Genomic DNA, 23,189 nt, shown 5'->3' on the forward strand with positions numbered 1-23,189 from the left:
AGAGCGATCTTCGCACCGTGTGTTAGATTCTCGCTGATCTTCATCTTTCAGCATGATTAAAAATTCTCATTCATCAAACGCATATCTGAGCGTCTAATAAGTCGTCATCCGCTCTCTTTTGTGTAATATATGCAGTGATGAACGATTAGCGAGTTTATAACGATCCAATTACAGATTACTACAGCGACTATTGCAATCAAATGGTCCCTATTGGTCCCTAAAGTTACAAAGTCATCCCTGCTGTGCAAATAAAGGCCCCCAGATGTCCATGTATGTGCTGTGTAAATAATAGATATGGCAAACTCCCCTTCAGTTTAGCCACATGAGGTTCCCCATAACTCTCAGAGGGAAGAATCTCAAATGTCAATCACTGATAGGACCGCCTCCTCATACAGGGAAGGCTGTCAATCACTAATAGGACCACCTCCTCATAGAGGGAAGGCTGTCAATCACTGATAGGACCACCTCCTCATAGAGGGAAGGCTATCAATCACTGATAGGATCGTCTTCTCAGAGGGAAGAATGTCAAATGTCAGTCACTGATAGGACCACCTCCTCATAGAGGGAAGGCTGTTAATCACTAATAGGACTGCCTCCTCATACAGGGAAGGTTGTCAATAACTGATAGGACCGCCTCCTCATAGATGGTAGGCTGTCAATCACTGATAGGACTGCCTCCTCATACAGGGAAGGCTGTCAATCACTGATAGGACCGCCTCCTCATAGAGGGAAGGCTGTCAATCACTGATAGGACTGCCTCCTCATACAGGGAAGGCTGTCAATCACTGATAGGACCGCCTCCTCATAGAGGGAAGGCTGTCAATCACTGATAGGACCGCCTCCTCATAGAGGGAAGGCTGTCAATCACTGATAGGACCGCCTCCTCATGGAGGGAAGGCTGTCAATCACTGATAGGACCGTCTCCTTGACTTCAAAGGCCAGAATGAGCATGAATTTAAGTTAATAAATTACAAGTTCAGTTCCTCTTGCTCTCTAACATTCTACCTGTACATTACACTGCATTTTTGTGGTGACAGGTTTCCTTTCAAGGGGTTATTCCATTTAATTTATTTTTACTCGCATATCATGATGACTTACTTCCTTTTCTGTGGGTGAGCAGCAGCTCATTAAGCAACCACACCATGATGCACTGCAATTAGCTCTTGTTAACCCCATCCTATTCTACATAGAAAATATTTCCTAACATTTAGCCCCAGAAATACACTTGGTCTGTAATAACCTCCCCATTTCCTTCTGCACTGTAGAGAGAGGGAGAGAGAGAGATAACTATATGCTTCTATAAATTTAGAAGTAGGAATGAATGAATGAAAGGTGTCTGGGCGACTTCATCTTCTTCTCTATGGGATCACTACAGCAGCAGTGAGATTAGGGAAAAGTAGTAGGGAAGCTACTGAGCATGGTTGTCCACCTCTGAATGTAGGAGAAGGGGGCACTAGCAGAGAAGAAATTTAAAAAAAATGAACAATAGTTGTATGTAATGTATATTTGCAATGCCCTATTCATTGATTTGTGAGCCTGTGGGGGGAGAGCCAATAGGAAGGGAGTCGTAGCTGTGGCACTGATAGGAGTGGTGGTTGTTCACTATGGCTGTCTTCACTCCAATGCTCTCTGGGGCTGTGCATTTAATGGAGGGACTCAACCCTTGTTCCTCTAGGGGCACAGTCTGAACTTGGGGTTCATGCCTGGTAGTGGCCAGGGTGCCCTTGATGTTGGTGTGGTGCAAGGCAGGAAGACAGTATGATAGCTAGGGGCCAGCAGAAGGATGGTAGAGTCAATAATCACGCCTGTTTAGTTGCAATAAATAAGTCTCTCTTTACTAAATAGATAATGGGAGTAGTGGTGCATACTGTATGGCAGCAAAAGGCACAGTTCTGAGATGTTTTACTGAGTAGAATCTTCCCAATAGCAGTTTATCGGCAGAAGCAATGATGGTAATAATCCTCCCTGAGTCTCACTTAAAGTTCACTTTTCAATCTTCCCAAGTAACTAGGGATGAGTGAATTGACTTTGGATTAAACATCTGAAGTCGATTTGCAGAAAACTTCATTCTAATACTGTATGGAGCAGGAGCTCCGTACAGTATTAAAATGTATTGGCTCTGATGAGCTGAAGTTATTGCTTTGCGAAGTCTCGCGAGACTTCGCGCAAAAACTTCATAAATAAATTTGTACTGTAAAAAAACATTTCCCGAACTCGGGTTTAGCTCCGCACAGTATTAAAGCAAAGTTTTATGCGAATCGACTTCAGATGTTTCATCTGAAGTTGATTCCCTCATCCCTACAAATAACCACAGGCGAGCAATTCTATTCTCATTAACACTTTCTGCAATTCCCAGGCTGAGGGGTGCAGATCTTAGATCTAGATGGCCAGTCCATCTCAGAGTGCAGTGGGTGCCGAAGCAATAAACCCTTTCCACAAGCAGTAAAGTCTTTTGCCATAAACATGTGGTGCCTTACTGTCAGAGACTGCCTTTAAAGTGGTTCTCAACCATCAGAAAAATGTTTGTTCTCTTTCTCTGGGGGTAGTCTCTCATTTAAGTTGATCTCTGGCAGCTTTCAACCTCAGGGATGAAGATTCCCTGGACGAGCCTTCTGTCCAGGCCTACATCTCAGGAGCATATCTTGCCGCTAGCTTTTCCTGTTAGACACTCTCTCTACTGTAGCCAGGGAAGCAGGTCCTGCCTTTCTCCTACCAACCTAACTAGGACTGACAATTCAAGTAGAAAGGAAGGCTCCAGCACCAAGCGTGGACGTATGAAAATCCCAATCTTTATTCAGCAATATTCCATAAATATATCAGTGGCACCAGCTCCCGCTTAATCCCAGGAAATCAACGCGTTTCGAACAATGGTGTTCTTAGTCATGATCTAAGGTGTCTGACATGGTGGACATTGAAATAGGGTCCAGTTCCCGCTATTCCGCCCCCCAGGAGGAGTCCTGGAGAGGTTGGTTGGACACAGAGACAATCAAATCCATGTGAGACACCTGTACAAACATATTCCCCCGTGACATAAAACATATAGACTTACTTTAAGCAAACTCACAATTTAACAATCTAAAATCATGTGGTTTTACCTATCAGTACATATAGAGAGTATTGGCCCAACATAGTGAGAGATGTCAATGTCCGCAAAGAGAGCTAATAATCAAAACAAATAAATAACAGCAACAGAGGCAAAGAGGCAGAGATACAAAAGCACAAAAACATGAGAGTATAAACCACAGGAAAATGCACAAACATGACCATACAAGGAAAATCATATATGTGTATGTTCCATTATATAACTGACTATGTCATGTTTGATACAACATAGAAGATCACAGCTTTTATATTTCAAAATCCGGATCCATATATCAGAGTGGCCATAGTTCTAAACAGTTTATATTCCCTAGATGAGGAGAAAATAATATGTATGAAAAAGATTTAATATTATTAATGGGGGATGACAATCCAAAAACAAAAAAACAGAAACATCGGAGGTGAGCTGGCTATCTCTCTTTTTCTCATAGGACTGACAATGTTTACTATTTGTTGCCCATACATAAATCAATAACCTGTGGTAAGGTGCAGGGTACCGTATTAGATGGCAGATACGTGTCACCGAGGTTTCTGGCCTCGGTGAGGTAAGAGCTAGGTTTTGTGTGTTAACAGCAGAAGCTGTTGACACCTTTAACACTTAGTATGGCTGCAAAGCCAATCCGGTAAAGAGTTGGGCAGGTGCCTACTCCCCACGTTCCAGAACCAGGTTTTGGAGCTGGGATTTAAATTCCCAGGCAGCAACCTCAGCTGTGAGGAAAAGGAAGGAAAAATCACAGTGAATCCGGGTGGTTTTTGAAGTGGGTGGAGCTGAAGCCTGGACCCCGACACAGGCGTACAGAGCACCCAGCATCTTGTGGGAATACTTTATGTGGCTGTGCGATCGGCCAAGACAGGACTCACTAATTTTGTGGGTGAACTAACACCAAGTGACTGTTTTGTTTTTCTATTTGAGCAAGTGTAAAATAAATGCTCTTTTGCTTCGTTACCTGGACTCCATTTGCCTCTATACTGCACCCGCACACCTGTCTACCGGAGTAAATCCCCACAAACCATAGAAAAAAAAATACTTTAACAACAAATCACAACATTTAACTCCTTGGCAAAAGGTTAACTCATACATAAAATTAACCCTTTATAGTTTTTTTTTTTATTGGGTCACTGCACTTGCGAAGTAAAACTTTTCATGGCATAATCCCTTAATTCTTTGCCGGCACTCTTCGAACACTCGGCACATAATACTAGTAGTACTGAAAGCTCTCTTTCACCTTTTCCGATACTTCTCCACATTTTCTCGGCTAAGTGCAGTAGTAAGCAGTTAAGATGAAGCAGAAAGTATTACCAGTGTTATGTGCAGAGTTCATGCAGGAGGTGGGCAGAACAGGAAGTCTGAAAAGAGCAGCTTCAGCCAATAGGAATCAAAATACACAAACTATTTAGCCCTAAATCTCTGCTGTGAAGCCAAAAACGGGTCCTGGCTGGGCAATACTGGTCATGAGCAGGCAGAAAGTATGATCTTCTAGGCAACTGAAAATCTATGAAAGGCCCCTTTCAGACTAGCGAGTTCCATGCTCCGGACTCGCAGAGTGAGTATGCAGCAGCTCCCGTCCTGACCTCCCAGCACTGACAGGGTCACATAGCATTATATTGATTTATAATGCTATGTAACCCTTACAGTTCTGGAATGTATTGGATAGCACTGACATAATGCTGTCCGTGTTAAACAATACATTCCAGAATTGTAAGGGTTGCATAGCATCATAAATCAATGTAATGCTATCCGACACCGCAGTACTGGGAGGTCAGGACGGGAGCTGCTGCATACTCACTCTGCGAGTCCGGAGTGAGGAGCCTAAATCTAGGCACGAATTTACTTGGAGGCAAATGACCCACTCCTCCTCCATCATATTGTGATTAAGTTAAATAAAAACACTGACAACTTTTTTCTTAATGGAATAGAAATGGCCGAAGTGCTTTATTAAGGGTAACCAAGATTAAAACCAATAAATAATTGAATAAATTAATTAATAATCAAAACCATAACCATAACAATAAATATCAATTTAAAACCATCCATATAGACCAAGATCCACTCAGCATCAGCTGAGCGATACAGCCCCTCTAATAAAGCACAGCGACAGATAGCACAAAATTAAAGGGAGGGAGGGCGGGCGCTGTCCAGATCCGCGGCGACTGCCCTGAGGTAGCGGCGAACCTGGGAATATAAAGGGGACAAATTTCCCGCCTTGCGGGCAGGGACAAATCACAGAGCTGGAAATCTCCCCCAGCAACAGGGCAGCAACCAATTAGAAGCTCCTCTCCAGTTGCCATACAGAATCTCCAACATAAACAAAACCAGCTCCAACCGGATTCTTCTTCTTTGAGGTAAATTTACCTGTAAAATAGGAGCGGGAAAAAGAAGGGGGGGGGGGGCAGAAAACACATACTGCCTAGTAACTGACATAAAATATGGGGGTCATTGCCCCCATGTGTCCCCCAAGCTAATCGCTCTGGTGGGCCCTCACATTACGTACAGGCTACAATTTTCAGTCAGACCTCTGTTTACAAGCCTGGTGATACATAATTTGGCGATGCTGTATACATTCACGATTACCATAAAAGCTTTTGCATTTTTGAAAATAATAAATAGAAATAATCCATGACCATTAAATATTCAGTATAATCAGAACTCCTTATTAGTGTAGTTTCATGTTACACTGGATTAATCAGCACCGGCTATTATCCTACTTCAATAATCAAGTCAATGCATGCATTATCATTCTTACCCTACAGTGCACGAAGAAGCAGTGCAATGTATCAAACCAGACATTTACTTATGTTGATACATAAACTTTGCAGCATTGGACTCTCCTATTTCCATTAGCAGAGCAGCACATTCATCTTTTAATCAGAAATGTCAGCTTGTGCAGGAATATCTGGCTCAGCCTTGCACTTGAATGGTACATCCAGTCCTGAATGATCAATCAGCACTGACTCAGACTGCAAGCTTATTAAATAAAGCTAATACAAGTTCCTTGTAAGTACTAATGATATTTATCAGTGGTCCAGAGACCAAGCTTGAAGAAGTTTTGGAGTATTTTCCAAAAATGCAATCATCATCATTCCTAGGTGCGTATGTTATCCCATATAACGTGTAGTATAGAAAGTGGCATATTGATTTCCTACGATAGAAAATATGTATGATTAAAAAAACTCATTAAAAATAGTAAAAAATGTATCATTCCTTACCGTTCCTCCTGGCTTGACCTATGTCGAGATAAATGGTACAAATTCTCCTGCTTTAAATAAAAATGCATGATTTTGCAATATTCTGTCAGGAGTCGGTTATGCTATGCGCGTCTATATGAGGCCACTCGGTGGTTATGCTGTGAATTGCAGGCTACTGAGAGTTCAGCTAACATTGACATGGTCATGTATTGAATTTGTAGCACAAAATTGGACACCTTAAAGGGGGTTGTTTCACAAAAAATATTGTTTATAGTTAAATGCAGCTCATTATTAGAAACATTTTTGTATTAAGTCTTATTTTTTTTAAAATTGATATCCCTAGATATTCCAGGAATGATGTTAGTATAGCACCACCTGCTGTTACTAATGAACAGCGATTTTTTTTTTTATCCCCTGTGGATATGCAAAAGGATTTTTGGTGTCTGCAATGTCTTCTCTATTGGTCAGAAGAAATACTAATCAAGTAATAAGAGCGTGAAATAGCGTTACTTTAATTCCTGAAGTGGACACAGAATGGCTGTTCAATAGGAACACCAGGTGGCGATATTCTAACTTTATACCTTAATGGAAATGATCACCATTTTAGTAAGCATAAATGCAAAAAGTGTTTATAATATTAGGCTAGGATTAACTAGAAACTATGGGGGAGATTTATCAAAACTGATGTAAAGGAAAACTGGCTTAGTTGCCCATAGCAACCAATCAGATTCCACCTTTCATTTTGCAGAGGAGCTCTGCAAAATGAAACGTGGAATCTGATTGGTTGCTTTGGGAAACTAAGCCAGTTTTGCTTTACATCAGTTTTGCTAAATCTCCCCCTGTTTTTGTGGAACATCTTCTTTAATGAAATTAAAAATAAGGCAGGAAACATACATACAATAATGGCAGCTCATAATTTACCTGCTCTGCCCATGTTACATCTTTTAACTTATTTTATAAAACATAAACTACTATTTTAATGGTTACATCTCAAGTTGACCATAATATCTTTGCAGGTTACCACCTTTTTTCAACTTATCTGCACCCAATCCTCTATTTCAAGCATGCATTCTCTCCAATAACTGCTTTTGACTTCATGGGTTGAATGTCCCTAACCTGTCCTTTCCCCGGCCCCATGTGAATTTTTGTCCGTGACCAGTATCATGAAGTCTGTTAGGAGGCAAGACTATGACATCACTGAAACAGGAAGTGATGTTATTTGATTGCCAGCTGCAGGCAGGATGACATCACCATACAGTAAAATGACAGAAGTCATGTTACTTGGCGTGTTGAATCTCTTACATTTGACAAATGTTGTTTTGCCAGTCAAAGTAGTTCCATATGGAATTGCAAAGAGTGACCCATATGCAGTACAGGCTTCCATACCTACCTAAATTAGGGACAAATAGACCCCACTCTGAGAACACCCCAAAACTACAGGGGAACACCCATATATGGACAGGGCTTATATAGGCCTCCCCATTTTTGGACGGGACACTTGAATTTGCCAGGATTGTCTCTGAAAATTTGGGACAGTGACTGCAAATTCAGGACTGTTGGCAACTAAGGGCTATCAGTGTAGGAACCAATAGAAGGCACCTGTAATATTTGTTAATCCACATTTACCATATAGAAATATATGAGGAAACAGTTTTTAGAGCTGCCCAATAAAGTTGCTCTTTGACTCTTTGCTAAATTGGAATGGTCACTTCAGAGTTCTTTTGGTCTGTGGCTCGGCTCGGGCCACTTTTGTTCTATCAGTAAGGCATTGTCATGACCACATTCGAGCAAGGTATATGCTATAGATGAGTGATTTACTAATATTCTGAGGCTTTGCATTGGCAGTTAACAACTTGTCTTACTCTCTTCTTGTTGCAGAGAATACTATATAACTATGGTGAAGTGGGCAACCAATACCAAGGTGGCAGTCAACTGGTTAAACAGGGCACAGAATATCTCCATTCTGACACTGTGTGATGCCATTACCGGAGTTTGCACAAAGGTGAATGAATCTTTTATCTACTGGGATCTAGTTTTCTAAAAAAAAAAAAAGAAAAGAAAAACGAATAGAGCAGACTGGATTGTGACACCTGAATGATGGATGGAGCGCTGAGGCGAATGTTGACTACATTGTGGAATGTAGTCACTTTCCGAAATGACTGTGTTATTTGGAGTAATGAATGTTCTTCAAATTACAAATTAGGGGCAAGGGGCACTATTGATTTTTGCTTGAGTTCTGTCAATACAACCTACTGCTATACAGCAACAGCTGAGAAATACAAGATGACTGAGAAAAAGTGGAGGCAATAAGCATAAGCCTGAAGAATATTAAAGAGGGTTCCCTCCTGAATAAGGATGACATCAGGATCCACATGTAAATATAGTATTTACAACAACCTGCTTTAAGACCGGGCCTATTTCCATTTTTACATTTTGGATTTTTCATTCCATTAGCCATAACTTTTTATTTTTTGCGGGACAAGATGCTTTTTTTAATGCCACCATTTAATTTACCATGTCCTGTATTAGAAAACGGGAAAAAAAACTTTGTGTAGCAAAATTGAAATAAAATAAAAAAGAATTCCGTCAAGGTTCTGTGGGGTTTTGATATCACAGCGTTGACAATGTACTAAAAATGATCGGATTTACTTATTCTGTGGCTCAATACGAATGCGGCGATACTAAACTTTAATATTTTTTTTTTACTACTTTAGAAAAATAAAAACCTTTGTAAAAATAAAAATTTTCTTCGCATCACGAATACAGAGATGTATCAGGGCTTGTTTTTTGCGTAACAAACTGTAATTTTATTAGTACCATTTTTGTAGTATGTTAGACTTTTTGATCACTTTTTTGGGGTGACAAGATGACAAAAAAAATGGCAAATTGCGTGTTTTTCCTTTTTTTAAGTGTGCTTAATAATCACAATTGCCCGATGAACAAGCGCTTGCTCGTTCATCAGGCAATCAACGGCAGTATTACACTGTATTACACTGCCAGATGAACACTCCTTAACGATCATTTGCCTAAAAATCGTCAGGTGTAATACAGCCTTTAGACAGATTGGCTGCTTGCCTTACAACTGAACTGTAGGTTTTTAGACAGTGTGTCTCTAGAAACCAGTAAGGTATGACTGTTCAGCTTGTATTGCCACTGTACTGACAGCAGAGAAAGGGAAAGTCAGCCATTAAGGCATACATTCCATGATAATCCGATAGCATCTAAAAATATTTAGGTGGGGAACCGATTAAGCTAAAGATTCGGTGAAATAACACTCAACAATCAATCAGTAAATCATAGCCTCTAGTAATGAGTGAATCGGTTAAATGTGATCCCTCCTAGTTACCTATATGACTGCGGACTCAGCAAATCATTGTTCCAGGCACAAAGCCTCATTACAGCTGCCTAAATAATCCGGAAAAGTTTTAGGAATGTGACAGGACCATCTGTGATAAATGAAGGCTCTGTAGATCTAGCCTTCTCTCTTATTTCTGGTATTATTCTATATAGCTGACATCTGACACATCTGCTGATTACTTTGGTCTGTCTGGTCTAGTTATTAAAGGGATTCTGTCACCAGGATTTCCTGTAGGGGCGTTCATATGTGCAGTTCAGTCTCTTTCAGTATGTTTTAAATATACTTGTGTTACTACTATCAATTATTTAGTTTATATAAAAAAAATATAGATTTTATTCATATGCTAATGACCAAGGGGCTGTCCCTATCACCATTGGAGCCCAGCCGTGCCCCTTCCCCTGGAGCCCAGCACCACATCCACATCCAATAATGCCCTCCTTCCAGCCCCAATGTCACTGCCCAGGAGCGCTGCAATCCCGCACATGCGCACGGACACCAGCACAGGGAAAGAAGACCGCATGGGATTACAACGCTTATTATTACAGGCCATTTTTGAATAATATATAACTGCAGTAAAGTGATATGTACAGATCAAGTGGCGCCTTTTATTAGACTTAGTGGCTAGTGCAAAAACTGCAGGATTCTTAGTTTTTTATTTCAATATAGATATTTAAATGGGAAATTAAAAATAACACTACAAAAAATTATTTAAAAATAAGTTAAACATAGCAAGGTAATTTAAACAATAGGTCATTTTCTGATGACACATTCCCTTTAGGTCCCGCTAGGGGACTTTATCATGTGATCCTTTGATGGATTCTCCCATAGACTGCAATGAATTACCATTGCAGTCTATGGGAGATTCATTATGGGAGATCAGACATTGCCTTCAGGTGTCTGCTCACTTCCCCGCCCACAATTGTAGACATGGTGTGAGCAGGAAAAAGTCACAGATTGCGGCACAACTAGCCGTTGCACCACCATCTTCGCCTGAAATGTGCCTAATTTAGGCATTTTTCATATTAGTAAAAGACCCCCAAATTATCTGCTTTCTGTCAGTAAATAGAACCATTTTCATCTGTGTCCACAGGCTGACAGTAATGATCATGTCTTGCTCAAAGACCTGCAGGGCTCTCATACAGTTAAAGAAGATCCATCACCTCTCCTGACATGTCAGTTTAGCACCTACTTGTATTGTCCATGTAATAACAATTCTGTAACGTCTATATTTATGACTCTATGTTGTGTCATTCTATTATTCCTATTAGAAGTTTAGAAATTAAGTAATTACTAGTGTTGAGCGGCATGTCCCATATTCGAATTCGAGAAATTTCGCGAATATTCGAAAGAATATTCGTAAAATATTCGAAAGAATATTCGTAAAATATTCGCGAATATTCGAATTCGTTATTATTTCGCATATGCGATAATTCGAATTTTCTCATCGCATAATACATATGCTATGCAAAATTCGCATGTGCGCTAATGAAATCGCCTTACGAAGATTCGCAACTCAATTCAATCACTAATGTATGAATGCAAAGCCCTTTGCCTCTGTTCTGGGACAAGTGTAGATATTCGCATGTGCGCTAAAAAAATCGCCTTACGAAGATTCGCACCTCAATCACTTTCTAGGCAATGTGAGTAAGATCTGAGCTTTCGGACTTTTGGGAATCAATCGAGATACAGTGGGGGGTGATGACAGTAGTTGACAGAGTACAGATCAATGTAATCTGTAAGGTGGAAAGTAAAATAAAAAATACGAATATTCGTAAATCGAATTTTACGAAGTTCTAAGTATTCGCAAATATGGTGCTATACTATATGAATGCACAGGCCTTTGCCTTCTCTGTTCTGGGGACAAGTGTAGATATTCGCATGTGCGCTAATAAAATCGCCTTACGAAGATTCGCAACTCAATTCAATCACTAATGTATGAATGCAAAGCCCTTTGCCTCTGTTCTGGGACAAGTGCCGATATTCGCCTGTGCGCTAATAAAATCGCCTTACGAAGATTCGCAACTCAATTCACTAATGTATGAATGCAAAGCCCTTTGCCTCTGTTCTGGGACAAGTGCCGATATTCGCATGTGCGCTAATAAAATCGCCTTACGAAGATTCGCGCCTCAATCACTTTCTAGGCAATGTGAGTAAGATCTGAGCTTTTGGACCTTTGGGAAACAATCAATTATATGTGTACTGTAATTTTGTGGAAAAAAAACCAAAAAAACGAATATTCGTTTTTACGAATATATAGCACTATATTCGAAATATTTGCGAAATCGCGAAGTTGCGATATTCGCAAAAAAAATTTGCTTTTCGAATATTCGCGCTCAACACTAGTAATTACCAGCAGTCTCCAATAAAGCACCAACTCCAGAAGAATACAAGTATTTACTAAGGGCCCACGAATGTAAGGGATGCGTGCCCATGCTGCGGACCGCAAATAGCTCAGGCCGGGGTACTGATACGGACCCATTGACTTGAATGGGTCCATGATCTGCAAAATATGGCAAAAGATAGGACACTCCTTGTAGTGCTTCCGTGGGCTTCCAATCCGTGCCTCCGTTCTGCAAAAGGTATCACCCACCATTTGCAGTCCGCAATACGGGCACAGAGCCCTTACTTTCGTCTGCATGAGCCCTAAAAGCGACATGTCAGGAGAGGTGACAGGTCCTCTTTAAATCTGTGATGACAGGACAATCAATTTACCAGATACAGTCCAGTGTTACAAAATATTTGTTCTAGTTTTATGCTGGGAAATATATTTATTTGTGATTTTTAACTAAAGAAAAAAAAATCGGAAACTCCCATATGCGTGTAATATTCTTTTGAGATTACTACTAATATTACTTTTCTACTATAATTAATATTTTCCCCGTTTTCAGATATGCATTTTTTAATAGGTAATTCTTGGTCTTTCTGGCATTTCACTTGAGGCTTGAGTAATTAGCATTGGAAATTTACCGTGACCACTCACTTTCATATTCATTGATTTCAGCTTCTTTTTGGAAATCATTAGCCATTTCCATCCTGACAATAATGATTTTCGCGGCATTATCTTACATTTTCTCTTCAGAAAGAATGGTTTGTAGTTGCATTTATTCTCAGCATTGTAATAGATGATCAATGAGAAAAGTGCCTGTGCCTCGCTGATAAAGCTTTCTCACATGTTATCTTGGGAAATTATTCATTTTGGGTTCCTTATTTTTTTTCCTGAATTTTAAAGCGGTTTTCCAACTGTTTTATACTGACGACCTATCCTCAGAATATGTAGGTCATCAGTATCTGATCGGTGGGTATCCAACCCCAGCACCCCTGCTGATCAGCTGTTTGAGGAGGCTGCGGCACTCCGATGAGCCCTGCAGCTTCCTCACAGCTCACCAAGACATTGTATAGTGGCGGCGCTTGGTATTGTAGATCAGCCCCATTCACTTCAATGGGACGGAGCTGCGCTTAGGCCAGGTGACAGATGAACGTGACGTCACTGACCTAGGGTGAGCACAGTGGTCTCCTCAAACAGCTGATTGGTGGGGGTCCCAGGTGTCGGACTCCCACCGGTCAGATCCTGAGGATCTATACTGAGGATAGATTATCAACATAGAACAGTCGGAAAACCCCTTTAAAGTGAAGCTCCACCACTGGGGCCACTTTAAAGAATATGGGGGTAATTTATTATACTGAAATACTCGTATTTCAGGCGCAGATTAGTTAGTTAGTTGTGCCACTATCTGTGACTTTGACCCGCTCACGCCAGGTCCGTCTCATTTACCATTTTCTATGCCTGTTTCAAGTGTAGAAAAAGGTCTAAATGTAAGACACTAAGGAAGTTGTCTTACATTTAGAACCGGCCCTGGATGTGCCGAAGTTATGGAGAGGACGGCGCCTCTACATAACTGCAGCGCATCCTCCGCCAGTACAGGGGCTTTATTAAGACCGGCGTCTAAAATGCCAGTCTTAATAAATGTGCTACTATGTTAAGGAATTGTATCAATAGCGATTTTCTGACTTCATGTCATTAATGCCATCATTCTAAAATATAACTTTTAATATTTATATATAAAACAGTTAATACACCCTTCAAAATGTATTAATTAAATGATAAGAGAAAAAAAGGAAAATGAAAATCAGAATCTAGGGGCAGATATAACTTGCAATATAGCAATTAGGTTAATTGATGTTGTAAAAAACCTATGGGGGGCAGTAACCCTAGCTCTGGCCCTAGTGTAGCAGCCCTGCCTAAATACGGAATAGCCGCCCCGATAGGGGCGATCCCGTCTCACGTGCCTCCAGGTGTCCCTTATTGTCCCTCTCAGGAGATGGATGCCTATGTAATAGGGGACCCTAGTGAGGACACATCGGCTATTCTACACCACAAAACACAAAAACAATTGGTATAGATACCCAAAATAGGTGACAAAAAACACCCAATTACCAGGTGTGAACAAAAAGAAAAAGTCAAATGTCCAAAACCGTCCCTACGCGTTTCGCCTGGTTGGTGTCAGGCTCATCAGGGGACATATTTGACAATGATTATCTATCACCGTACAGTTACAGATATTATTATACTACAAATACAAGTTTATTCTCTTTTTAATTTTTATTTTTCTCTTTAAAGATGGTCAAAGATAAATTGGTACAAATAGCAAAAATACAATAGGCCAATAGGTAAAGGACGCCGATCAATCAATTTGATAAAACGCTTTGATCAGTTATTTTTAGTAAGAGATGAATAAATGGGTAGGTAATAGGGTCTCATTTATAATAAACAGGGGCCTCAAGCCATTCACACATCTCGTGCTATATATTATGGCCTAACTGGGGTGTACCAAATCATATATCTAGGTATACAGCCCAGTTTTGTAATACAACAGTGCCTGTGTGTTAATACCAGGCCGAAAAATATAACATGCAAGTAAATCGGACAACAATGGTATAACAGAATATACTGGTTATAAGTCAGCTCTAATAGCTGAACCACATAAATGTATATAGCGTCACCAGATAAATATGTAATATTAGATGATATTGCATATGACGCATTTTAGTGGTATCAGATAATACGGTCGGTGATACTTGCGTGCCCCTTAGATGGCTAGATAGGAAGGTCAGCAGTGATGTCCGCAAGTTAAGTTGCTGATGACGGTGGTAACGTCATGGTGACCCAGTGGTGTCCGTGGAGAAGCGGCCCGGATTTAACGGCGTTCCTGCCTTTTTAAAGCTATTGTTTCCGGGGGTGAGTCGCATGACCGGCCCACGTGGTGGCGACGTCTGATGACATATAGTACTGATACGTCATCCTCTGTGGGAGGTGGAACAGATAGCGTCTGGCAACAGACGCACCCACGTGACTGCTGCGCCGATCATGTGATATATCCAGCCGAGCCGATCACTTGACTCAGTCAAGCCGCTGACATCCTCAACTGGTTAGTGGAAAGGGGCAGAGTAAAGACAGTTGGCTAGGGGGCACTATTATGAAGATCCTAATATATTTTAAATGCAGCCACATATTAAATAGGATTAGATGATAGTATCCGGTTGTTGATAGTATCGATGATTGAGGTTATAAAAATATCTAAAAGAGGTGGGGACCTAGACAAACTGTTGAAACAAAAAGAATCAAGGTGGATATTTAGGTTAAATACTGTCACACCAGCTGGATTGAATGAGTCTATAGACTTCGCGTGCTTTATTTAGTCGTCCAATGTATCTTCTGGGATCATCATATCCCCTATATCTTAATAGTCATTAATCGGAGGGTTAATTTATGTACTTATGGCCCCGATCATATATTTCAGCCAATCACCCTTCAACAATTCAAATTGGCTACATAGAAACTATCAGCCCGTTGTCTGTACATTAGCTATTTCCCTAACCGGATACTATCATCTAATCCTATTTAATATGTGGCTGCATATAAAATATATTAGGATCTTCATAATAGTGCCCCCTAGCCAACGGTCTTTACTCTGCCCCTTTCCACTAACCAGTTGAGGATGTCAGCGGCTTGACTGAGTCAAGTGATCGGCTCGGCTGGATATATCACATGATCGGCGCAGCAGTCACGTGGGTGCGTCTGTTGCCAGACGCTATCTGTTCCACCTCCCACAGAGGATGACGTATCAGTACTATACGTCATCAGACGTCGCCACCACGTGGGCCGGTCATGTGACTCACCCCCGGAAACAATAGCTTTAAAAAGGCAGGAACGCTGTTAAATCCAGGCCGCTTCTCCACGGACACCACTGGGTCACCATGACGTTACCACCGTCATCAGCAACTTAACTTGCGGACATCACTGCTGACCTTCCTATCTAGCCATCTAAGGGGCACGCAAGTATCACCGACCGTATTATCTGATACCACTAAAATGCGTCATATGCAATATCATCTAATATTACATATTTATCTGGTGACGCTATATACATTTATGTGGTTCAGCTATTAGAGCTGACTTATAACCAGTATATTCTGTTATACCATTGTTGTCCGATTTACTTGCATGTTATATTTTTCGGCCTGGTATTAACACACAGGCACTGTTGTATTACAAAACTGGGCTGTATACCTAGATATATGATTTGGTACACCCCAGTTAGGCCATAATATATAGCACGAGATGTGTGAATGGCTTGAGGCCCCTGTTTATTATAAATGAGACCCTATTACCTACCCATTTATTCATCTCTTACTAAAAATAACTGATCAAAGCGTTTTATCAAATTGATTGATCGGCGTCCTTTACCTATTGGCCTATTGTATTTTTGCTATTTGTACCAATTTATCTTTGACCATCTTTAAAGAGAAAAATTAAAATTAAAAAGAGAATAAACTTGTATTTGTAGTATAATAATATCTGTAACTTTATACGGTGATAGATAATCATTGTCAAATATGTCCCCTGATGAGCCTGACACCAACCAGGCGAAACGCGTAGGGACGGTTTTGGACATTTGACTTTTTCTTTTTGTTCACACTTGGTAATTGGGTGTTTTTTGTCACCTATTTTGGGTATCTATACCAATTGTTTTTGTGTTTTGTGGTGTAGAATAGCCGATGTGTCCTCACTAGGGTCCCCTATTACATAGGCATCCATCTCCTGAGAGGGACAATAAGGGACACCAGGAGGCACGTGAGACGGGATCGCCCCTATCGGGGCGGCTATTCCGTATTTAGGCAGGGCTGCTACACTAGGGCCAGAGCTAGGGTTACTGCCCCCCATAGGTTTTTTACAACATCAATTAACCGAATTGCTATATTGCAAGTTATATCTGCCCCTAGATTCTGATTTTCATTTTCCTTTTTTTCTCTTATCATTTAATTAATATATTTTGAAGGGTGTATTAACTGTTTTATATATAAATATTAAAAGTTATATTTTAGAATTATGGGATTACTGTGAACCTCTACTACTTATGACCACATTCCACTATAGAATCCCCGAACAGGACTATGTTCAAACTGTGAATAAATTCATGTCATTAATGGAAAGATCCCCACTGCACGGATATAATTCCCTGTGTTCGTCCTGGTGACTTGTGTCTTATGGTAGCGTTTGTCTGCGTTTTTTGTCGAAAAAATGATATTTTAGATAGCACCAAATAATATTATATATTTGCTTATCTGTACTTGTCATTTGCATTGTAAGACGACCGTACAACAACCGCTAATCAGCTTAATATTTTAAGGGGCAATACAACTGTATCGACAAAGATCCTAATCACCCTTTCGTTTGCACAGTCAGAAGGCTGTGGGCAGTGGAGGTGAACTCTAGACTTTAGTATCAAATCTATGAAATATATTCACCAGGTGTGTCGGTTACTAAACAATTCCGTATCTTTCATTTTTCCACAGAAACACGAGGATGAAAGTGATGCCTGGTTACACAGACAGGTAAGCAATATGTTCAAATCAATTGATTTTTAATCAATATTTTCAAACCAGGACAATAATGCAAATTTATAACATTTCCACATGTTTTCTACCCAAATAATGTCACACTTACATCTTCTTGATAAGTAATGTGACTTAATGTGCCTGTAGTTGTGAACAGTGTTATTTATTTATACTAATTATGTCCTTAAAGGGGACCTGTGTGAATGTTTTTCACTGAGTGTGTGTGTGTGTGCATACTGGATATGTCTGCATGTGAATATATGTATATATGTCTATATAACAATATGTATATGTTTGTGTGATTTATTGTGATTTTTTTGTGCATACATGCAAGTTTGTATTTGTCCATGCTTATGACCCTGATCCCCCCCCCCCCTTCCCTTCCATAGTTCTGCATACACCTTTCTCAGCCTGATTACTGTATTCTTTCTTAAGGATTATAAACACAACATGCATTTATTTGTGCTGTCATTATAATATGTTGCCTGAAAATAAGATGTTCTATTCCGACAATATGTTTTAATGACGGACTAAGTATTTAAGGAATGTTTTTTTAAATTATTATTTAGAAGGTAATGATTTTGTTTTTAAAGTAGGTTAAGATAAGATAAAGGGTTTTTGGTCTTCTATTTTAGGATATATTATGTTTTTGATAGGTTTAAAAACATGGATACCTACAGCAAAAATCTAGATTGACTAACATATTAGCTAATTATGTAATCTATTAACAAACCATCTCCAATCACTAAGTTTAGATTGAGCACCCAGCCCCTTCACCACAGCATCCTCCTCATAATATGTCAAGGATATTTAACAATTAATCCAGAAACCAAAGATATGGCTTCAATTAGTGGATGTCATGTGAAATCATTACGGATTAATGTGGCACGCAGATCCAGTGAATCAGTATTTTATTCAATTACATTACATTTATCTAAGAAAAACTAATTTGAACATAATGATTTTATAATCTTATATGCTTTTTTGTGCTGGAAGAATGAGCGTCTGTTAGCTAAAATATCAGTTATTTTAAAGTATAAACATTGAATCAATCATAAACCTCTCAGTTCTAATATATTTGGTTTTCTATGATCTTATATAGGCTATGGTTATTAATGCCTGCAGAATTTAGGCTTGTTTTATGTTAAGGTCAATTTGAAAATCTTAAAAAATAAATAAAAAAAAAGGACCAATACTTGTTCTTACCACAACACCAAGATCTTTCCTTCCCAATACCAATCTTAAAATTCACTCACTGCGGTCCAATGGGATAGGATCTACTACTGGATGGTCCAGGGCCATAGACCCAATCCTGACAACCCAGTGGCCAAGTGTTTCACTTTTAATTTTGTGGATTATTGTTCATTATTTCAGAGGTGAAATTTCCTGTTTATTGTCCTGAGGTTTTAATCCCCACTTCCTGTTGATGGCCTGGACAGTTAGATCCTTGATGTCCAGAGACTACTTATGTACCTATCTCAACATTCCTTTGCTGTACTGGAGCTCAAATGAGCCTATTTGGTGACCCTCCTCCAATGACAGCACGCACTTTACAATCAGAGGCATCTCAGATTGATCTCATTCTCTTTTTGATGACAGTCCCTCCATTACTTCTCTCCAATAGAAGCATGTTGCAACTACCTACCACAAGATGGACTTGTGGTATCAAGGACAATTTTTACAATAAAAAATTGCCAGCAAAATCAAAAAGTATTGTATAGCCATTGTATTCATTCAACTGCCACAGTGACTGAATTGTATGTTTTCTCCATTGATAGTTACCATACTTTACTTTTTGTTGTTTTATTACTGGATACTTTTTCATGCATTATATGTGGGGGTGCTGTTCTATGAGCTTCGATCAATTTATATCCAGTTATAATTCCTCACAAGCTTCAGCAGGATCTAGACTTGATTTGACAAGAACATATATTTTTTGTCATTATGGGTAGTGGGTGTGCACCCACTGTACCAACTAACCAGTTTGACTTTGGGACAACTATAAGAGTGTTATCCTGGCAGTACAATGGTCTTCACCTTTTAACACCTATACAGGAATCTGGTCTTCTCCGCTACCTCATTAGATAGTACTGGTGTAGTTGGTGGCTGATCCACTGGGTCAAAAACACAGCTGCGAAGCACCGAGGGGGTCAGCTAATATATGTAGTCCGGTAACAGGTAGAGATCAGGAAAGGCAACATACTACGAATCCAAGAAGGTCAGGTCAAGGTCAGGGCAGGCAGCAATCGGGCAATACGAGAAACTGGCTAAGGTCAGGGCAGGAGGCCAGGAGTCAGAGTCAGTTGGCAGGCTGGAGTTCAGTACATGGGTAGTCAGACAGAATATAACACCTTAGCAGGTAACTATAAACTAGGTAACCTAAATAGCAGGCACCTTCCACCTGGGGAAGACACCTTAAATATACACAAGTTGCCAGCCATAGGCTGGAACAAATCAGCACACGTGTCCTTGCCCTTTTAAGAGTCTGCTAGAATGCACGTGTGCCCTAAAGACAGGGACCCTGGCAGCAGGAGCAGGCTTTGGCCTGCGCCTGGAGGAGGTGGAACGCCGGTGCCCAGGTTCGCTTTCAGCAGCAAGAGAATGAGAAGCGGGTAAAAGCCACCAAGCAGAACAGCAACCAGGCTGATGAGTGATGCGGCGCCTGGAGGAGCAGGACAGCGACTAGTACGGTCCGCTAGCATAACATTTGTTGCAGCCTCACAGCATCATTAAGCGGCTACAGTTTGGGTAATAACAGTTAACACTACACAATTGTTTTTCATACAGCTCAACTTGAGGAGTTTAGCTGAACCATTAGACTATCGATTTTGCCTCACGAATGCTAAATCTGCTATCTTGTCTTTATTTCAGAATGAACAACCAATCTTCTCAAAGGACGGCAGAAAGTTCTTTTTTGTCAGAGCAATTCCACAGTTGGGTCGTGGGAAATTTCACCATATTGCAGTTTCTTCATCACAAGTAAGACATGTGCTAGATGGCATGGCTCATTATGGGGCTGGGCATTGATTTACAGCATAGCTACCGCCAATACGTGACAGTACAGAAGCTGACTGTCTAACTCCTGGATGATTTACATACCTTTTCCCAGGGAGCATTGCCTGACCAGTCAGACTCCCCATGCTAACAGTCTCCACAAGGAGAAACATTACCCCCGAGAGCTGCATCAATATGGTTTAAAACATGGGTGGTGGGAAAAAGATGTGTTCCAAATACTTATAAAATAGCAGAAAACATACGGCTGATCTACCAAGTGAACGTTAACGTTTGTACAGGATTAGAAAGGCATGATGGCTTTCATCTAAGGACAGCACAGCGCCTGTCTCTGGTTAGTATCAGTTATTGCACTTCAGATCCTTTAAAGTAAATGGGGCTGATTTGTAATAATGCACACACCCCATGAGCAGGCGGGGCACTGTGTTTTGAAAAAAACAGCAATTTTTTTAAAATCCTGTACAATCCCTTTAGCGCACATTACATTGTTAACAACATTTTTAGTACCATACCATGCTTGTGTGCTGCGCTATGAGCAAAAAACGCTTTCACAGACAGATGTTATGGAATTTCATAAGACATCATATGCAAAAAAAATAATTCTGGTCAATTTTATTAACATTTTGTATAAAGATAGATAGATAGATACCAGAGGCAAATGATGAGGCAGCACTCCAAAGTAAGGAAAAGGTATCAGACCCTTTTATTCCCCTTCAGCAACGACAAAGGCCTCATTGAGCTGGGCTGAAATGTTGCTGAAGGGGAATAAAAGGGGTCTGATACCTTTTCCTTACTTTGGAGTGCTGCCTCATCATTTGCCTCTGGAATTTACTTGTGGACTTGGTTGCCTGTTGTCCATGAGGGATTGCACCCACTGTTATACTTCTGCTGGGCTGCTGTTTTTCTTTGTTTTATAGATAGATTGATAGATAGACAGACAATATAGATGATTAGATGGATCAAATCAGATAGATATGAATTGGATGGATAGATATGGATTAGATATATAGATATGGATTACATAGATAGATATGAATTAGATACATAGATAGATATGAAATAGATAGATAGATAGATAGATAGATAGATAGGTGAATTAGGTAGGAAAGAAAAGAAAAAAGAAGCCAAAAAACTGAACAAACATTCTTTTAGTTATTATACATTTCTTCATAGAGGCAGTGTCTCGCTGTGTTATGTGCTGTGAGCGGCCTGAAGACATCAGGTAGTAACCTACAGAGTTAATTTAAGGGCCACTCTCACCACATGTATTTTCATGAGACTGAATGAGGTTGAGCTGCAATACTACAGAGGAGGACCCACAAGAGCAACGATACAGAAGGTGAAACCCATGTAGTTAATGAGATGCTCCAGTTCTAGACCTGTTAAATGCTGTGCACTCAGATATGACTGGATGTTAAATATGACACATTTATATTTGTAGCATTTTATTCGGGAAAAAAAATGATTTATTTTCCCTTTTTATTCATCTTTTAGGCTAACAACAGTAATGACAATTTACAGTCTATTACCTCAGGAGACTGGGATGTTACAGAGATTCTGGCATTTGATGAAAAGAATCAAAAAATGTAAGTATATCAAGTATGTCCCCCTTCCATTACCTTCATAACTACCGTGTTTTCCTGAAAATAAGCCCTACCCCGATAATAAGCCCTAGAGCTATTTTGCAGAGTTTTTGGAGTAGACTTAATATATAAGCCCCACTCCAAAATAAGCCCTAGAATACAGTAAGCTCCTCCCGCGCTAGGTTATGTTGCGTGACATCGGTGACCAGGAGAATAGGGTTACGGTACTGTAGCTAGCCTTATACAAGACGGTAGCAGGCACGATCCACTCACCCAATCACTACTGTAGATGCGTCTATTGCCTCCTGAGATACCGTACCATAGGGAGGGCACGGTGCCACTGTCAGAGTGGATCCAGAGTTTCGCCTCCCAAGTGCAGAGAGGAGATAGGGCACAGTTCCATTGCCTATGAGAGAGAGTGCCACCCACTGACGCTACACCACCCAATGTGATTGTAAGTTATGGTTAATATTGTAACCCTAACCATTTAGATTTTTTGTTCAAGCATAAATGTGTGATTGTTGTTCATGGAGCCAAAATAAGCCCTACCCCGATGCTAAGCCCTAACCCTTTTTTCCGAGAAAAAAAAATATATATATAAGACCCTGTCTTATTCTTGGAGAACCATGGTATTATTGTAGAAAAGAGCAAAGACATCCGGGAAGTTAATATTGGGACCAAAATTCCTGAAATATCACTGCGCCTACGCAGGGGTGTAGCTATAGGTGAAGCAGGGGAAGTGGCTGCTTTGGGGCCCGAACCATTCATGTGTTAAGTGGCCCAGGAGCAGCTCACCCCTATAGAAGTGAATGGGACTGAGCTGCAATAACGAGCGCAACCGTTGTACAATATATGCCGATCTGCTTGGTGAACACAGAAAAGGCCATGGCGTGCACAAAAGCACCGGTGCCGTCTCAAACAGCTAATCGGATAGAGTCCCGGGTGTCGGACCCCGACGATCAGAAACTGATGACCTATACAAAAACCCTTTTAATCATGTCAGAGAAAGTTACTATCAAATTGAATTCCTCCAAAATGAATGATAACAATTGTCT

The 23,189-nt window shown here is 40.3% G+C and overlaps 1 protein-coding gene across 2 annotated transcripts in view; it reads left to right on the plus strand.

Moving 5' to 3' along the window:
* DPP6 (dipeptidyl peptidase like 6) overlaps positions 1–23,189 on the plus strand; it is a 1,705,234-nt gene that overhangs the window by 1,577,866 nt on the left and 104,179 nt on the right. For both annotated transcript variants that reach the window (XM_044293859.1, XM_044293858.1), the window contains exons 11-14: positions 8,164–8,287; positions 17,498–17,536; positions 20,411–20,518; positions 22,046–22,137. In XM_044293859.1, coding sequence (XP_044149794.1) covers positions 8,164–8,287; positions 17,498–17,536; positions 20,411–20,518; positions 22,046–22,137 — 363 coding nt within the window. The remainder of the gene's footprint in view (positions 1–8,163; positions 8,288–17,497; positions 17,537–20,410; positions 20,519–22,045; positions 22,138–23,189) is intronic.

Source organism: Bufo gargarizans, chromosome 5 (genome assembly GCF_014858855.1).
Source record: "Bufo gargarizans isolate SCDJY-AF-19 chromosome 5, ASM1485885v1, whole genome shotgun sequence".
NCBI classification, from domain to species: Eukaryota; Metazoa; Chordata; class Amphibia; order Anura; family Bufonidae; genus Bufo; species Bufo gargarizans.